The sequence below is a fragment of the Rhinolophus hipposideros genome, assembly GCF_964194185.1.
Source record: "Rhinolophus hipposideros genome assembly, chromosome: 10".
Taxonomy (NCBI): domain Eukaryota; kingdom Metazoa; phylum Chordata; class Mammalia; order Chiroptera; family Rhinolophidae; genus Rhinolophus; species Rhinolophus hipposideros.
The window spans coordinates 50580027-50600754 of NC_138056.1; the positions used below are offsets into that span (position 1 = coordinate 50580027).

At 34.9% G+C, this 20728-nt stretch overlaps 1 protein-coding gene across 2 annotated transcripts in view; it reads right to left on the minus strand.

Moving 5' to 3' along the window:
* The window catches only part of RSF1 (remodeling and spacing factor 1), a 112871-nt gene that overhangs the window by 15238 nt on the left and 76905 nt on the right, over positions 1-20728 (minus strand). Inside the window, exons 6-11 of one of the 2 annotated variants that reach the window (XM_081063773.1) lie at positions 16956-18706; positions 15087-15293; positions 10678-10782; positions 9488-9567; positions 4245-4299; positions 3138-3247 (exon numbers count right to left, since the gene is read on the minus strand). In XM_081063773.1, the coding sequence (XP_080919899.1) occupies positions 3138-3247; positions 4245-4299; positions 9488-9567; positions 10678-10782; positions 15087-15293; positions 16956-18706 (2308 nt within the window). Of the gene's footprint in view, positions 1-3137; positions 3248-4244; positions 4300-9487; positions 9568-10677; positions 10783-15086; positions 15294-16946; positions 18707-20728 lie in introns of both variants that reach the window. The other variant, XM_081063772.1, reaches the window with a different exon arrangement.

Sequence of the window (20728 nt, forward strand, 5' to 3'; positions counted from 1 at the left end):
ATATTTTTTTTAAGTTTTGAGAAAGGAAATCTTACCCTGCTACCATTATGAATGTGTGCCCATCACATCTCCAGTCACCACCCCCCAAATATGTAAACAAAACAAACAAAAAGTTACCCTGTCTAGTTATAGACTCCAAAATAAATGAAACCTTAATTTTCCTTAAGTAACTGATTCCCTAGCAGAATGGCTTTATCCCAGACTTTAGCAATATTAACATCTGAAGCTATGCAACAACCTTTGTAGACACCATCTGAAAAAAACGACCATTATTTCCACCACGAAAAAAACAATACTCGGGTTAGCTCAGTTGGTTAGAGCATGGTGCTGGTAGCACCAAGGTTGTCGGTTCGATCCCCACATGGGCCATTGTGAGCTGCACCCTCCTTAAAAGGAAAAAAAAAAAGAAAAAAACTATACTCACTGTAATTTTTAAAATTCATATGCCATTCTTTTTGAATTCTAGCTCCTTTGCAAACAAATATTTTCTTTTGCCTAAGACTTTCTTAATTTTTATGTAATCAAATATCCTTTTGTTTCTGTGTTTGGTGTTATGCTTAAAAAGCTGCTCCTTACACTAAGATTATATGCCTTCCTTAATCCTTTTTCGAACTAGATAAGAGTTTAAATAAATGAATCACAATACATTTTATGCTAAAAAAGTTTATCAAAGGTTCCCATATTATTGTTACACAATTTTAGAGTTGAAGGGATAATCTGGGTTAATCTACCATCACAGGCCTGACAACCAAGACCCAGGGAAATGGACCACTCAAAGATACCTCACTAGTAAGTGGCACGGTGAGGACTCTAACCTTAGTTTTCTGACCCTCCAACCTAATGTTCTCTTTCGTCAACTCTGATGTCATCCTCTCTGTTACGAGCAATAAAGAATCCAATAAACAATTATTAAACAACAGCAGTGATGAAATTCTTTGGTGTTCATACTTTACTAAATGCTTTACATTCTATACTCACAACAGTCCCACTGCACCCCATGTACAAAAACAAAGTAAATTCTAGGTATATTTATAGTTTAAATATGAAGAGTAAAACTGAAAACAGAGAAAGCATATGAAAGACTCCATTCATCTCAGGTAAATTTCCTTAAAAAGTACTGTGAAGCAGAAATAACAAAGGAAAAGTGATAAGAGACATACGAATGCCGAATAAGCACATGAAAGGATGCTCAACATGACCATCAGGAAAATGCAAATAAAAATAACGATGTAACTTCACATCTGCCAGAATGGCCACAATCAAAAAACCCAAAAGGCACACAAACACGTGTTGGCGAGGATGCAGAGAACTTGCAAACCATGTACACTGGTGTTGGAAATGTGAAATGGTGCAGCTGCCAAGGAAAAGAACGGAGGTTCCTCAAAAAACTGGAAAAAGAACTACCATATGATCCTGTAACCCTACTTCTGGGTTTATATCCAAGATGAAATACTAATAAAACAGAGCTCTGCTTCCTGTAACAACCACAATTACATCGGGATTGACAGATAATACAGTTCTGCAATAATGCTTATTCTGAAAATGTAAATTTGTTCCAATGTGACTGATATATTATGAAATAATTCAAGCCTAATGTGTATTTCATACTTGCTTATTACTAACTTTGTTTGCAAGAAACACCAGGTAAACATAGACAACTATGTCTAGCTGTACAGGAATACACAACATGCACCCACACACCTCCAACATCTACCAGCTACCTCAGCTCATCATGAATATTATAAGCTACAGCCATCTGCATCTGGTGTTACAACTCTCTGGTGGATTTCAAATGACCATCATTCTACCACAGCACAATAATTTACAAACTGCAACCCTCTTCACAACCAATTCCACAGACAAACTTCGAGGCCTTTTCAATATGTCACCTTTATTGTAATAATGTATGTTATTTCTTAACGACTTAATGTGTCAAATGACACTACTATTTTTATTAGATACCTATTCTTTTTTTTAACGTATCATTATGAAGTTTTTGAGTGCATGGTTATATTTCCCATAATCTCTATGGTTTTTATTGTGTGATTTGGCACTGCATGGCGACTTTTAGGATTGCATGTTATAGCAGAGCTGACTTTACACGTGCGCTTTCTGTCAGTAGGCTTTGACTTCATTAGTTATGATCTTAAGGGACTTTTTAAAATCAACTTTGTTTTTCATCTTCAGTTATTCATGTTAAAAGACTGTTTTGGTATTGTTGAAGTAGACCACAGCTCAAACAAAGGTCTAAAATAATTAAAATATAATTTATTTATTTTTTTGAGCTAGACAGGGTGGTTTAGTGGAAAGAATACTAAACTAGCAAAGAATCAGAAGATAAGGTTTTGGTCTAGGTTTAGCTACTAACCGAGTGACCATGGAAAAATCTTTCTCTTTCTCTCTTTGTCTCTCTGTTTCTCTCTCTCTCTCAATCTCTCTCTCTCTGATATTTCTAGTGGCAGATAGTAAACCAGATTATAGTTATTGGTTCTTTCAATAGGCATTTATAGAGTGCTTAACTATTTGCCAGCACTATGGCAACTGTAAAGGACAGAAATGTGTAAAACAGACATGGTCTTACCTTCAAGCTAACAGTCTAGTGGGGAAGAGAAATATTAAACAAATAATTAAAATCACAATCATTACAAAATCACAAGTGCTTCCAAGAACTGGTTGCTATGAAGGCCTATAACAAAGGGATCTCTGATCAAGAGAAGGATAACAAGGTAAAAATGGGAGGCAAAATTTAGGCAGAGTAAACAGTATGTACAAAGGGACTGACAGAAGACACTGAGGCGAATGCTGAAAATGTGGATGAGATGGAGCTGAAAGCTAAGTACAGCGCAGATTACGCCATGTTTTGTGTCTCTTGTTAAAGGAAGGCATAGATCCTTATCCCAAGAGCTATAGAAATCTGACAAAGTAAGTTAAGTCAAAGAGAATGACATGAGCGAGTTTACATTTGGAAAAGATTATGCTGGCTGCTCTCAAATTCTGATTCTAAACACAGTAGGTAAGAAATATATACACAACCACTAATGACCACTGTGATGGGAAAAGCATGTACTTCTGGATCACCTGTAATTTTAAAAACATTTCACACTCTTTCATTGCAACTATTTCCACATATTTCATACCTATAACTTATACATTTCCGTGTTCTTGTTGACCTCCTTTCAAGCAAATTTGCTTTGGATTTTTTGGAATCTTTTTTCTTTTCTTCATGTTCTTCAGAAAAATCTGGCTCCTGGTTTAAAAATAATAAATACATAAGTTATTACTCAGGACAGAACAAAGTTCCTTAAAGTGATAGTTTTCTAATGTCCTCTAGGCAGCACATGTGAAAGGTTTGAAAAAGTGAGATGATCGTCCCCCCAAACTGAGTAAACATGGCAACAGTAGGTATAGATTAAAAAGAATATTGATGATCAAAGGATGAAACACTTCTGTATTAAAATTCTTGTTTTTGTAAGTTTATAATGACCTCTTTTAAAAACAATCATGAAGTTTTTCCAGCAATAAATCTTTTAATAAATAATTAAATTTAGCACATGTAAGATACTCAATAAATAAGATGAATAAATGAAATAATGGATTTAGAACAAGAAAGGGGCACGATGCTGAAGGGAAATAACTAACTAAGAGGTTATTTTAGTGTGTGATTTAATTAAGCCTGAATAAAAATGTATATAGAACTAAGAAAATTTCTTCATTTCAAATAAAAACCATGTTACATGTACTTTCACAAAATGAGATATCCTTAACTATAAATTGGCTATATGAGATATCCTTCGTAACTAAATTAGGCTAATAAATGCAAAACAATGACATCCCTTCAAAGAAAACAAACTTTAAGAACACAAATGGAAGGTTCTGATAACCCCAAAAGAATAGAATTAAAAACCAGATCTCCCATAATTATTCTTTAGACATTTTACATAAACAGCACATAAAGAACCTAAAAACAAATTACCCAATTTAGGGTGAAAAACCCAGAACATAAACCCCATAGAGGCGAGCTATAAATTTGGTTTGGATATAATAATAAATTTTGGGGCTATCTGCATACACATAATTTCAATCATGAGGGACTATGGGTGGTTCCTTTAAGGTCCTAAATTTTCATTTTTAATAAAGTAGGTATACTATATATTTAAAACCACTTACATTACCTAAAGTGGGTTAAATTTTACAACAATTGTGGTAGTCTCCACTTTAAAAATACTATAAAACCAGAAACTTACTTGTGGAGGAATGATGTTTTCAATACTGATACCCACATACACCAAGCGTTCTTTCCTTCAAGTGAAAAACAAGCACACAAACAAAATGAGATTTGCTAAAAATAAAATTGTTATGAAAACATTACTAACAGACAACACTAAAATTACGACTTCATGGTAATAGCAGAAGCTAGGTCACAAACATGTTAGCTATTATCTGTAAAACTTATAGTACTGGTATCTGTGGGAGGTAAAAAACTTCCGAAACGTATGAAAATTGTAGCTTTAGAAGTGACATATGGAGGGCGCAGGGGGGGGTCGGAGGTTGAGCAGAAATACGAAAGGGGATTAAGAGCTACAAACTTCCAGTTATCAAATAAGTCACAGGGATGTAATGTACAGTGTAGGAAATAAAGTCAATAATATTTTAATAACTGTGTACGGTGACTGATGGTTATTAGACTTATTTTAGATTTACCGTGGCGATCACTTTGTAAGGTATATAAATGTTGAATCATTATGTTGTACACCTGAAACTAATATAATATTGTACGTCAACTGTAATTAAAAGTAAATTTTTACTAAAACAAAACAAAAAAATATATATATATATATATATATATATATATATATACATTTTAAAAGTGACTTATACCCATGAAACAAAACCTGTAACTGAATTAGACAAGGAAACTTCATGAGAAGCGTCATGCTGTGACGCATTGATAAAGTGATTAGACAGAAAGCCAGCTTTGACTGAACAAACTAGATCTTTGTTACGCTGGAAGTTTCTAGTCACACTGTCTGGGTGTAGACATAGCTACCATTTGGTAATAAACAACACTATAAAAACTTATTCTACATAACAGAACCATATCAAGGTCCAGTGAATGATACTAAAACCATTCACTTCTTGTTTGCAGAGAAGACAAAAAGCAATGCAGACACATTGTTCTGCACTCTAGGGTGCGACAAGGAAGGTATCTTTAGAGCTAATAAGACTGAAGGAAATGTCGATTTAGAACACTAATGACATCTCCAGTTTCATTTCAAAGAAACAAAGCTTTGTTGCTTTTAATTCAACAAATTTTACATAGCAAATTGCTATATAGAACAGGTGCTTTCTGTTTTTCCCAAAGTTAATTTGATTCACCAAGGACAGCTGAGCTCTTATATACACACCAGCGTATGAACTGAATAGAAATAAGAAGGGCAAGAACAGTACTAGTTGCAATTAATAGGGGAGGCTTTATGGATAAGTCAGAACTTGGCCTCTCTGTGATTAAGTATGTTTGACATGTCTGTCCTTCCACTAACCAAGTTTATTGCAATAACAGTTTCCTCTTTTATACCTCAAAACCTCTTTCACTTGACCATTATTTCTCTCTGTAATTCAACTGGAAAAAAAACCCACTTAGTTATGTTCACCATTTTAGGTCATGATTTGTGTCAGGCCTGGGAATCCAAAGGTAAATAAGACACCATTATTGCCTCACAATTATTAACTGACTGTTGTCCATTATGAACAAGTACAATGGAAACATGAAAAATAGATTTTGTGTGAAGAGCTGAGAATTTTGGGATGCCTTTAAATAGTTGGTAAACTTGAGCAGGATCTTGAGGGTAAGTATGATTTCTCATCACAGCGTTCTCTTGCTCAGTCATCTTATGGAAAGATACATCTACTCCATTTCATCGCCTAGCTCCACGATCATGTTGGGCCCCGACTTTATCATTACCAATAACCACAACCCTACTGAAATTTCCGTTATCAGGGATCCTATGCTCTGACTTCTACTGGCTCACTTTCCAGCTCACTCCCTCTGGAATACTGATTTCAACAATTCCCTGACTTAGTACAACCTCTATCCATTGACCCTACCCTCTTTTAACTGTCCATCACTCCCTCTGTGTCCTTACTTTCCCCCTTACCTGGCTTAGACTTCACGGTCCAGCATTATAAACACTCCTTTGTATACACTGTCAATTCCTTGTCTCTTTCTCTCCTTCCCTCTGTTATATTACCTGGAAAATTCCAACCCTGATTAAATCTCTACTAGTGAAGCACTAGTAATAGTACTCTGGAAGTATAGAACTATTTGGTTTCTCAAATAATTTCTGGCACCAAGTTCTGGAAGGGATGTTTACAAATCAGTTGAATGGAATTCTGAAACATCAGATTACACAGAGCATCACAGCTCCACCTCTGTAGATAGTTGCTGGTTAGTCACTAATTACTCGTTGACACCTCCTTCTTTTCCACCATACTACGGAGCCCTTTAAGGTAGAGACCACATGAAATACTTCATATTGTTTACAGTACCTAGCATAAAGTAGATGCTCAATAAGTGTTGGTTAAATGTTGAATAAATGTAGATGAGGGTAAAGGGGATCAAATGTATGGTGATGGAAGGAGAACTCACTCTGGGTGGTGAACACACAATGCGATTTATAGATGATGTATTACAGAGTTCTACACCTGAAATCTATGTAACTTTACAAACAATTGTCACCCCAATAAACCTTAATTAAAAAATGTTGAATAAATGCATACATAGGGAGGAAAGAGGCTCTTGTAATATGACAGAGTCAGCAAGGATTTAAGTTGCCAGGATGAGTGCTACAGAAATTATTTCTTAGTTAATAAAAGATGAATAAAAATGCTCACTTTCAAAAACAGATGAAGCCACCTTATTTTAGAGACATACATATTTTGTTATGTAGAGGTCCTAAGATTCATACATGACATGTATAATAGGAGCTATAAATAATGAAAGCTTTGTTAACCAGATTATTGGGGAGAATTAACAGACAACAGCAACAATTCAGTTAACTGGACTTGCGCCAGATTGGTCTCTCTCTAACAATAACTTTGCCCTCCTTTCTGTGATCCAATTTCACATAGAATTTAGTTTGTGATCTAAAGACAGAATTACAGATGTCCTCTTAAAGAATGACATTTAAGTAAAGAGAATTACTAAGAGTAGAAGAGAAAGCAAATGAACTAGTAAACGGGAGACTGGTAATGTGCACAAATATTGTGGCACATTTTAACATAAATTTCTAAAATTTAAAATATTTCTTCATTGCAGCAGCATATCCTATAAATGTGTGAGGCAACAGTCAAAAAATTTTCACCAGCTTTTCCACATTTAAAGGGTACAGCATCATAAGCCTCCAAAGAAGAAGCAGATAGAATTTGAGTAGCAGACAAATTCTTAGTGGTTTACATTCTGGCCTTTTAGAGAGAATCTATTTTCTTCCAAGGTCTTAAAGGGTAAGCCAATTTGCTATCGACATTGAGGAGTCAAATCAGCTTCAGAGCATGAGAACATTGTTCATTTCTCCGAAGGACTGGCAGATTTCACAAAGACTAAGGCAAAAGAAAATCTAATTTTTAATTATGATTTAATTGGAAGGATCTTTAGATCTTTTCCATTGTCAAAAATAAAAATTGGAGCAACTCTGCACACTGAAATAATCCAAATAATTTTATACAGGGCTACTACACAGAGTTTTGAAATACAAAGGTATTTAGACAACCTATTTTTAAAAACTAAGTAATTTTACCAACTAGTCAACTTTAGAGATTAACTTTGCTCTTAAACTAATTAGCATCCGTTATGAGCCAGAGAACTCAAACTGAGTAGTGAAAAAAAAAAAGGGATAATATGGAGGCTGCTGGACCTATTTTTAAGGTTCGTCTCTGGCCAGAGTGAAGTGAGTGAGTAGACTACAGAATGACCCGACCGCCTTAAGGCTAAGTCTGGGAGGGAAGACTGTGGCAGCAGCGGGTAAAAGTTAAAATAGCAGAAAATGAAGGTCATAAGACCAATCAGGAGACATTGCTTAGATTTTCTCATACTATGCACAAATGGGCATCCAGTCCTCTTGATTCATCTCTGAAAATTCTCTTCAATGTCTCCACTTTATTATCATAACAACTGTCCTAGTTCAGGCCTCATTGGCTCTCACAGACCTCACTGCCACAGGCTCATCTCTAATTTCTTTTCCTTACTGTTTATTTTTTCTGAACTAACAATCTGATTATGCTTCTCCTTTGATGGCTCCCTCACTACCTATAGAGAATAATTCAAATTCCCTAACCAGGTGTGCAAAACTGTTCAGTTTGGCCTCCATCTGCTTTTTTATAGCTTCATCCCCACCACTCTCCAACTCTCACTTTAACACTTAGTCTTAGCTCACATTTGCGTTCTCCTAAAATGTCCTTTTTCTTTGCACGCCCACCTGTATAACCCCAAGTTATCTTCCAAGGACTTCCATGATAAGCCCCAACCCCTAGGAGAACTCAAACCCCCTCCACAATGTTATTGTGTTGCTTTGGATAGAACGCGATTTGTCTCCTTCATTGTATCACTGGCTCCTAGGTTGTATTGGCTAATAGAAGGTGAGATCCATGTAAGCGAAAGCTTTGTCTTACTCATCTTTTCAGTGTGGTACACAGTCAGTATGAATGTATGTTTAGCAAAAGAATAATCAAAGAAGATACAAACAAATCTAAATAGACATAAACATACTGTCTTGATTTTGAGACCCCTTTTAAAGATTAGGCTTAACTGGTTTTATCTCCTCCAAGAAGCCTTCTCAACTGCTTTAGACCACACTGTAGTAGCATATTGAAAAGGGAGGCATCTTTTATAGTCAGTAGGACATAGTTCAGTATGTACATGCTCTTTATTTCATTAGTGTTAAATCTGCCCACCCAAAGGCAGGTAACTAATCGTAGACGAGTTCTTACAGTGTTCTTGTACTCATTACATACTTAGGTACATATCCTCCACAATTCTGGACCAATATTTATTCAGAATAGGTTCTGATAAATATTTTAGATCAGGGGTTGGCAAACTCCTGTAAAAGGACCGATAATAAATTAGGCTTGGTGGGTCATAAGGTCTCTGTTGAAACTACTCAACTCTGCTGCTGTAGTACAAAAGCAGCCACAGACAGTATAGAACAAATGAGCATGGCTGTGTTCCAATACAACTTTATTTATGAACAATGAAACCTGAATATATAATTTTCATGTGTCACGAAATCAGATTGTTTTGATTTTTTTCCCAACCATTTAAAAACGAAAAAGACATCCTTAGTTAGTGGGCAACACAAAAACAAGCAGCAGGCCAGATCTGGCCCACAGGTCATAGTCTGCCAATCCCCACTACAGACAGACACATCAATCTATATTATAAGACAGTTCTGCCGTCAAATTCCCAAGTAAAATAGTAACACACATATCACAATACCTGCGTTCAGCACGCTCCTTCTTCTTTAAGGCAACATCCAAATCCTGCAATTGTTCCTCTAATTTCTCACACAGTAGTTTCTGAAACAGCAAAACAGATGTGTATCATTTTTAACACCCTTCCACACTCATTTGTCATTTGCATGTTAGCTCACAGACACTGTGTTTTGAGAGCTGATAAGGGGCCACACAGTGAGTGAACACTGAAATGTTCCTTGTGTTTAAATAATGAGGTGCCTCAACATCCATTGAATTGAACATGAGCGCTGATTTTTAAAATTAAGCCCATGTTAGAGAAACTTAGAGCCTTGCCAAAAAACACATTCTATGCCTATCTTGTTGGCAGTAACCAATGTTTAAAACAGCATTTGGTTCAACGTGTGTATATGACAATAGTTAAAATGTTTTTAAAATCCCAAGACAGTCTTAAGAGAGAAGGTTGTATGTACAGTAAAATATAATGGTGCCAATAACTAGTTTTAAAACAGAGATATAAAACAATTTACAAAACCATGCCACATAGTTACTGGGTCAAAACATAGCTGAAGAATGTTAACTGATAAAGCTGTGCTAAGCCACAGAAGTCCATTTCACCAAGAAATGCAATAAAGCCCATAATTTTTAAAGCAAATTAGGACTGGGTTGGTGAGAGAAGACTCCTTGGTCACAGTGACACAAAAATATCCTGTTCTTCAGCTTACAGAAGTAAATCACCTGAATCAAGATATGAGAGAAAATGAATCCACGTTTCTATTCATAGTACCATCATAATGGTACATAATTCATAACACCATCTATAAAACTACTGACAAAAAGAAGATGGGTAGAATGAAAAAGATGACGATACACAGGGATAAACAACAGAAAAAAAACTACTTCTCCTCTTGCATATTATCTTAATTTGGTGCTCTTTGTGCCTTTGGAGAAAAAATAATAATAAACCAGACTATAATTTTACAAAAATTAGATGTCTTCTGAGAATTGATTGGGGAAAAATAAAGAAAAGACCTAAAAGATAATAGTAAAAGGTATTTTTTCTCAACAGCCCATAATTTCACAGAAATTTAGACAAGAGGTAGACAATATATACAAATTGTCTTGGAAATTTAAAATGTTTCATGGCTGTCAAAATATATTATTAATTTGAATATAAAATCAAAGACTGGAAAACAAAGGTGTGCCAGGCCGTACATGTTGACAAGGTGGGCAGAACCATTCTCCATCAGGGATGATCATCAGAGGAGGGCGAAGGCAGGCAGTGTGGTATCCACTGTCACAAGAGTCACACAGAAGAATCTGAAATAAACCATATATTAATATCAACCTAACTCTATGATGAAAATTCAATAACGCAAGTTAAAATCAAGACATTTCAGTATCTTAGGACTATACTAATATGCTATACTATACTCTTTATTTGCATAAAAAGCTCTGATTATTAGGGATGTAACATGCCATTTTTTAAAAAATAAAAAAATAAAAATGCTAAGATAATGTTAAGATACAAGATTAAGTGAAAAATAGCAAGCCCTTCCTGAACTAGAGATGCAATCTTTTTCTAGTGTGCCATAAGGACTATAACAATATAGTCTCTGTAACAGAGTATTATAGGTCAAGTATCAAACTACCCTACCACACAAAGGATTTTAAAAATACAAATAATTTCCACTTTAAATAGCATTCCAATTGCCTATCTGTAAGAATCATTCATGGTTCCTTTTATTACATAAATTCAGATAGGGAAGAGACTGAGGTATGAGGGGGAATGGAACTAAAGACAATCGCGTTCAAATACAAAGGCTAACAATAATTAGTCTTAAATTGATACTTTTTGTTATTTGAATTTAAGATGATCAATTCTTTAAAACTTAAAATGACACACTCATTGAATGTTTAGCTAAAAAAATCTTATTTTTAAATTATTTTAGATTTACAGAAGAGTTTCAACGACAGTAGAGTTCCCATAAACCCTTTACCCAGCTTCTACTTATGTTAACATCTTATATAACCATGGTACATTTACCCAAACTAAGAAATTAGCAATATTAACTAAACAATAGACTTCATTCAGATTCCACCAGTTTTCCACTAATGTCTTTTTTTCTGATTCCAGTATCCAATCCAGGATATTATATGTATTGCATTTAACCATGTCTCCTTAATCTCCTCCGATCTACAATGGTTTCTTCATCTTTCTTTGTTTCTCATGACTGACTGTTTTTGAAGAGTTCTAGTCAGATATTATGTAGACTTCCTGCAGTTTGGGTTTGTCTGAGGTCTTCTTTGATTAGACTGAGGTTATGGGTTCTGGAGAAGAATTCCACAGAGGTGAAGTGCCCTGGTCACTGTGTCATGTCTGGGGGTACATGGTATCATTATGATTAATTACTGGTGATATTAACCTCAATCATTTGGTTACGATAGCGTCTGTTGTTTCTCATCACTGTAAAGTTACTACTTTTCACTTTCCACTCTATTCTCATTAGAAGTGATAAGTCCAGACCACACTCCAGGGGAGGGGAATTTGGCTCCCCTTTGTGGAGGGAGGAGTATCAAAGAATTTATAGATGTAAGGTAAAATGGCCAGAGTAATAACTATTGTAGGGGAAAATATGTTGAAGTTATGCAAATAACTTCCTGTTTTTCCTGCAAGTTTCACCTGCTTGTTTTAGCACTCGTTGGTAGATCTCACTTACTATGATTACTGTGGTGTTCTGATGGTGATTCTCTATTTCCCCTTAAGCTCCTACTTTCATCATTTGGCATTCCTCTGTAAAGAAAATATGTCCCTTACCTCACATCCTTCGTTTATTCCATTATGTATTTATAGCAGGATGAACTAATGAATATTTATTTTATCTTTGGGTTATAATATCAAACTATTATTTTATTTGTCAAATTCAAATTGTTCTAGCCATGGACACACTGGGAGCTCTTTTAGGTTGGCTATGTCCTTAGAACTCATTTGCATTCTTTTGTCTTTTTTTAAAAAAGCACTTCCAAAGTTTCTGGCACTATTGGATACTCCAGGTACATCTTAATATTTTCCCTGCTTAAGTCAACTATTTCTCCCAGAAGCCCTCGTTCCTTTAATGGAGAATGCTATTTAAAAACCAAGCTCTAAGTGCTCAGTGCTCACTGCTAAGGGGTATCACAGCTTCTAAGCTCTCTCAGAGGACAGAACTAGGAAATACATGTATGTATAGCAACCCATGTACACATATAACTATATTAAAATAAGCATAAGCATAGAGCTAATGTCTCTAGCTCTAATACAGCACCACAGGGTTCATTCTAGCCTTCAGCCTTGCTTATCTGTAACTTCTTTCTGTCAGTAGAAAGCTGTCTGTTAGCTACACTTCATTTATTTTGTTCAATCCTATATATATAATTTCTGAATTGCTAACATGTACCATGTTGGGAGGAGAGAAAAGGGTAGGATGTGTACACGGGTAGTGATCTGAGTCCAAAGTACCCTTCCCCTTCTTCGTACAATGAATCATCTTCTGCCAATACCAGAATTCAGTACTTCAGTTATATGACCGAATGATTCCACAGGCATATATACGTAGCGCCTGATTTTATTTATCACATTGTTTCTATGGTAAAACATAACATACATTTCAAGTAACAAAATTAAAAATAAACATTTGGAAATCAATTTATTTCTAAAACAATGATGTCTCCATTCTGCAATAAAGGTAAGAAATCTCACTAAAATAAATATTGCTATGAAAAATTTCCAGGCTGCAGGCAATGCTCCTTTTATTTTTGACTATAAAGCATTTGGAAAATGCCAGAGCTCTACACTGATTTCTGAATTTACTGCTTTCCTGCTGTAAGCTCAGCGAGGACAGGGACCACGTCTTTCTAATTCAGAATCATTTCCCTGCCACTTAACACATCACAGTTGCTTGACATTTTGATTTGAGGATTATCTTTAAACATATGGCATAAGAAATCCACCATTTGGGATCTTCAATTTTCCAATGTTATTTCTCTTTGGCATATTAACCAGCAATGGATTTTCAGAGCAGTTATTAAGATAACCAACTAAGTAAAAATCCTGTGTGTGCGCCAAGAAGGGTACAACTTTCTCCACTGCCTCAACATCATTTCTGCTCACCCCATTTTACTTATTATTTCCTCACACCCCTGTCATTGACATCTATTGCCACCTCAGTTAAAATGCACTCTCTTAGTTTAAAAAGATATTAGCAACGGCAGGGAAAGAACACAGTGCTGATTTTTACTTGATTTAGAGGGAAGACCACTATCTCCTGTATCTTCTTATGCCTTTTCTCCACACGAAAATCTTGACCTAACTTTCACAGACTGATAGCCATAAAATTGCCTAGGAGGGTCTTCTCAGTGCAATTTTAGCATCTACTCATCTCAGTGCTAAAGTCATTATCTGGTTCTAAGTTACATCTTTTCTGTGAATCCGCTAAAACTTCTTGGATATGATAAACTTCGCTGATGAATTTAGTTTCCAGATATGAGTTTAACATTACAAAAAAACTAAGTAAACTACAAATAACTTTAACTCAGTCTATAGCAGATGTCAGGAACTGTGCTAGGCAACTTTACAAAACATTAAAAACAACCCTCAAGAAGTATGTGGTATTATTCCCCTTTTACAATGAAGAAATCAAGATACAGAGAAGAGAGCACCTGATAAGTGGTGGAAGCAGGATCTGCTGCCAAGTCTGTCTGGTCCATGCTTTCCCCATCACACCATACTGCTTTCTAGGAAAAAAGAGCCTTGGAGAACCACTTCATATGAATTTTCCAAACTTTAGAGGATCTCAAAACTTTAGAGGATCTCAAAACTTTTCTGATCCACATAATACTACCCATGTGGAAGCATCTTTCTTTACATTTCCACTAAATAGTTGGAGCCTGCCTTTAAAGTCAAATCTATTCAAAAGAACAGAATAGTTGCATAGAATTGGGCATAACAAGAGTGTTTCTTCAATAGGCTCTTTAGAAAGCACTTATGAACTGCAAAAAGTATATATAGGTCAGGAATTGGTTTTCCTGATTTAGGCTACCTTTGAAGAACTTACTTCCTGGGGAAGAAAGTTCCTTGTAAATCTGTCACTATTCTTCTGAATATATCTGATCTATAATTAATCCTCTGAATTTTTTTTAAAACTGCCCATTTCCCAAAGTTTACAGCCCTCCTAGGTTAACTACTTGACTTACGTGTTGTTACAGAAGGGCAATTAGGCCTTCAGGACTTACGTATTTAAAGCTGGCACTTCATAAATATCATTATAAAGTAACTTAAAGGAGAAAAATTTAAAGACAAAGAACGGAACAGCAATATCTGAATAAATTCATTGATTTGTGAGAAGAGATTAGGAATGTACCCTTAAGTAGAGAAAATATCAATACCTAACCAGGTAGAATGAAAGCAGGATCCTGACTTCCCCTTAATTGGGTTATTTGAGAAACAGAAATAAAGGTTATTTTGCACACAAGCTCTGCAGCATTGTAACATTCAAATCATGATCAAACCCAGAAAAGTTAGGCTTCTTTGGGCAACCACAGCACGCCAGTAATAGGAATATTGCTCGTTTAGATCAGGGACGTACTAGTTCAGGGTGGTTTGGAAGGCCACATTTTTTGCATGGTTCATCATCATCTGCTAGGATGGCTTCTTCACTTTCTTTTTCTTCTTCCTCTTCTGAAGCTGCAGATGATTTTTCACTGTCAGACCCTTCACTTTCATCATTGCTGGAATATTTCCACCTGCCACGTGTCCGAGAACCAGTCCATCGAACTTTGCCTTTGGTTTTTACCTAGTACAAAATTAAAAATTGGCATAATTTGGTATAATAACAATGTAAAAAGGAAAACTTCTAATTACATGTCCATGGTAGAATATTTAGTCACTATATAAAGAAGAAAAGGAAACTCATTGTAGCTTTTCCAACAGATAAACCTACGACTTAATTTTGGTATGTATTTCCATTATTTTTTCTATTTTGGGGGGATTATAAAGAACATTTTGTCTTATAAATAGTTTCTCTAGTCATAAAATTTTTCCTAACATTACTGTAAATGACTATATAATATGCCATCACGTAGTTGTATTTATCTAATCCCCTACTAGACATTTAGGTAGTTTCCCATTTTTTCACTTTCATAAACAATTGTATCCTTGTAAATATAAACTTTTATACACACTTCTGTGGTTAGGATAAATTCCTCGAAGAGGATTCTGGGTCAAAGGCCATGCACATTTCAAAGGCTCTGTAATCGAGTACTGACTATATTCTCACATTTTGTTATACAAAATTTAAAATTCCCATATTAGAAATGAATTAAAAAATTTTTAATGGGTCAGAACTGCATATAAAAATCCTGACAAACTTAAAAAATATATAATTCAGAAAATAAGTTTATAATGTTGTAAACTACTTTTTATTGCCTGGTTTTAAATTTTAATTCATTCCTATGGTATAAGTCCCCATCAAAGACCAAAATAATTCTAACAGAAGGGGAAACTTTTTAAAGTAAAGAATTAAAAATTCTGTATTTCAGGGAACAAAAGATCATTTAAAATGAAGAACAATCTGATCACTTAACTAAATTAAAAACAAAAGTAGCACTTTTAACAAACTCCCATAGATTAGCTAAACTTATACCAGATTTTGCTTAAAATAAGAGAGTTACTGAAAAAGAATTCTGGCTTCTTAGACTAATGTTTAAACTTGGGGAAAATAGGCACTCTCATACATGTAATGAGAGGGTAGGGCCTTTTTTGGAGGGCAATGTGTCAATAGCTACCCAAACTTAAAATACACATGCCCCTTGACCCAGTAATTCCAATTCTAGGAGTCTATTCTAAAGAAATACTCACTCATGTCCAAAATGATCTTCAATGCAGCATTTCCTGTAATAGTGAAAAATTGGAAACAACCTAAATGTCAATCAATAAGGGAGTAGTCAAATAAAGTGAGGTACATCCACACTATGGAATTCTATATGGCTATTAATAACGAAAAGGTAGACTATATCTACTGACATGGGAAGAGTTCAGAGTTAAGTGAAAAACTCATAGAAAAATGAACATATTCAATTTATTTTTTAAGTGAATGGCTATTTACAAACATACACATGAATGTATGGAAAAAGGACTGAAAAGAGATGGACCCCAAGCTGTTAATAGTGTGTATGGGGAATTTTCATTTTTCAATTCTATAGGTTGGGTATTATTTGAATAGTTTACAAAGAGAATATATTGCCTATAAGAGAAAAAGTTTAAAAGATGACAAGATTATAGAATATGAAATAAAATATCTAGGGATAAATACTGAGAAAAGACACCTCAGATATAGGAAGAAAGATACCTTTGAATGACTTGTTTTAGCCAAAAGTAAAAAAGCTACAAACATTTAGAGCCAAATATTGCTAGTGAAAATTAAAACTCAGATTAAGAGAAATTTTACCTTGCTTACTTTAGAATTTGTATCCTTCTCCATTTTTTTCAAATTTTCCTTTTTGTCTGTTTTTTGCAAAGCTGCTGACTCTTCTTCCATTTCATCTTCTCCTTCCCCTCTTTTTTTATCAGCTTTCTGATCTCTGATCTCAGCCACTTTCGCTGTGGGTCTAGATATTCTTGGAGACCTCCTTAAAGTACGACCCACATTTGTTTTCTCTTCTTCCTTTTCTGACTTCTCTTGCTTGGTTTCTGGTTCTAGAATTTTGGGAGGAGAATCTGGTTTCTTTTTCCGACTGGATATCCTAATTGTTAATTTGATGCCCTCTTTTTGCCTTTCAGAAGTTATCTCTGTGTTTTCTGAGGCAGTGGTTTCCTCTTCAGGAATCAACTTATATTTAAATTTACTTTTTTGCATAGAACCCTTTGTCTCAGAAGGATCCTCCGCACCAGAGGTCTGGACATTTTCCAGGTTATCCATTTCTATCTTTGAGGATTCAGAATCCTCTCTTAGAATTTCTGGGTCTGTTTTTTCCAGGGACTGACCTTCAATGGAACTTGTGCTCTGACACTCCACCACTTCTTTTTCTGAGGCTAGTTTCTCACAGTGGCCAGCCATGTTAGATGGCGAAGAAGTTTCAGTTGCCTCAGGAGAGCCTAGCTTTACTGATTCTAGAGTATTCTTCGGAACCTCCTCTGGTATTGGACTCAATCTTTGTGTGTCCTTATCAAGAAAAGTCTTTTTGGACTTCTCGAACTTTTCAAGACATTCTAGGACTGGTGGGCGCTTATCCTTACTTTTGGAAGACTTGTCTTCACCTTTCATGGTATACGATTCAGTGGTAGATAAAGCAGTTTTTAAAGAGAGATCCTTTGCCATCTCAGAAGTCTCGAGAGAGGTTTCCATTTCAGGAGGATCAGTTTCCTTTGTCTGACCTTTTTGACTCTGGGTCTCCATATCTGATACTGAACTTTCTGCATCTTTCCCTAATGGGACCACTTCTTTCTCAAGATCACCTATTTTCGTACTTGTTATGACAGAATTTAAGGACTCTGCTCCATTTCCCTCCACGATGACACTTTTGTCCTTAGCGGGGCTATAGTTATCTTCCTTTGTATCATAAAACTTTGTCTCCATTTGTTCTGTCTTAAAATTTGAAGTTACCTTTTCATCACTAACTTCTCCATTGACCAGCTGTTTCCCTTCATGACCCAAAGTAGTGATTGTAGAGATCCTTTTACAAGTCTCTTCCTCTTGTTTTATTTCATCTTTCAAATACTCTTTTGTTGGAGTAACTGATTTACACAAAGGTCCCTTCAAGGGACTATCAAAATCATCACTCAGTTTAATTTCTCGTTTTTTTAGTGGTATCTTGGCTTGCTGGTCATTTTTAAGTTTCTCGGTTTCTTCAGTAGACTTCTCAGTAATTTCTTGAGATTTAACATTGCCACCAAACTCGAGCCTCTCAGGCTCGAGCTTCTCCATGCTACCTTTGATATCTTTCGGGTCTGCCCTACATTCCTTCACTTCGACTTTAACGGGTTTGACATTTTCCTTGAAAGAGTCACTTTCTTCTTTGATAATCTTTTTTTCCTCACTTTCTGGCAGAGGTTTTTCTAGCTTTACTATGACTGGCAGTTTCACAAGTTCCTTTTCATCTTCCTTTTCTCTTTTCACGGTACTTTCTTCTAGAGCATTGGGTATAGAATGGTTTTCAGAATCTATTGGCGGTTCTTCGTTTTTCCTCTTTTCATTTTCCTTCTGTTCCTCTAAAAAAAAAAAATCAGAAAAAGTTTACATTAATCTAAGCACTCAAGATTATAAAATATAAAAGACTTAACACATATATTTCCATCTGAAGAGTCTCTCTTAAAGGAGGCGACTTTTGTTACTGGACATTTAACAATAAAAAATAAAATCTGACAGTGAAGAAAATTACCAAACTCTGAAGGATAACCTCTAGATATTAAAAAGCTAGCATTTAGAAAGACTCAAGTTTCTCCTTTATACTTTAGCCTCAGTATTCTTAATGGAATGCAAATATTTATACAGCTCAATTATTTTATTCAAGCTCCAAAATATGAAACTAAAAATGCTATACAAACCATTTGCAAAAGGCCGTATTTGTTTTAAAAACTGACAACTGTCCTTCTTTGCAAGTCATCGAGCACTTCATTTCATTGAGCTAACATGAGCACGACAGAGAGAAAATGTTTTATGCTTATTCCAAGTATAAAAGTAACACAATTCTGTACAGAAAATGAAAAACAGAAAAAAACTGTCCATAATGCAAATCTCCACAAGAAATGATTATTAATATTTTAGGTTTCTTCCTTCTAGTCTTGTATATTTTTGATAAAATTGGGATCATGTTGCCCATTTTTTCCATTGAAACATGAGTATTTTCTTATGATATTACATGCTTTTTACAAAAACTGCGACTCAATTATATAACACTCCCCAATGGGGTTATATTACAATTTACTTTATCAAATGCTATTGCTAACATTTCAGGATTTTCGTATTTTACAAAGAAACTATTAGGTTTACCTGTCAATTCTTCTTTTTACATTATTGGCTATGTATTTCCAACTTTTATGCAGTACCCAATAGTGCAAATTTAAATATAACAAAAGCCGTATTTAGTAAATGGCATAATCTGTAAATGGGATTACAAGATTGCACATATGCTTGTGCTCAGAGAATCTGAGCAGGGGCGGCAGGTTGGCTCAGTTGCTCAGTTGGTTAGAGCGCAGTGCTCATAACACCAAGGTCGCGGTTCGATCCCCACATGGGCCAGTGAGCTGTGCCCCCACAACTAGACTGAAAACAACAACTTGACTTGGAGCTGACGGGTCCTGGAAAAACACACTTCCCTAATATTTCCTAATAAAAATTTAAAAAAAAAGAAAAAAAAATCTGAGTCGAATGTTTTCAGAATTCATTTAAATACTAATTTTACTTACATGTTCCATCACCTCACCCTATCCTTCCAACTAAAAAAAAAAAAAATTTCAATTATAAACGATGTTTGACCAAGACAGAAAGTTTTACAAAAAATTTTGAACAGATTCTTGTCAAGTCCATAAACCGGAGTTATAATGTATTTCATGGAGATAAAATGGAAAGGATAGAAGTGAGATGAAATAGGACATTTTTTACAATGAGAATTCACTATTTCTTTAAAGAGTGAATATTTTTATTGTAAATCACCAATTTGTTTAAGTTGAACCATGATGCAAATAAAAAATTCAAGAACCACTGAGAACCACTCAGAACCTGAGGTTACAATATATGTATTATTCCTCCCTCTTTACATTTTTAGTGATTTAATTTATACATGCTGCTAAGAAAATTAAAGATATCACAGTAATTATCTAATTTGTTTGTTTTCCTTTTCCCACCGATAAAGTAGGTTTAGTAAATTCCTATTCGTTGAGATTGGGAAGATCAGCTAATCTAATTAAGTGAACATCTTCATTAACAATTATAATATAGATTACAATCTAAAAATAACTCCAACCTAATATTAAGAGTTTACTGGACACAATTTAGTAATCTATACATTTTGGTTCAGAAAGCAACTCGGGCTCTCACTGTAACTCTTACCCAAGGTAAAATGACACTATAACAATGCTGTACTATATAAGGATGTAATGTGATAAATATTATAATGGCAACCATATTACAATATATAAATGTGTCAAAGTAACATGATGTGCACTTCAAATTTATACAATGTTACATGTCACATTTATCCAATAAAAAAAATGACACCTATGTTTTTATTT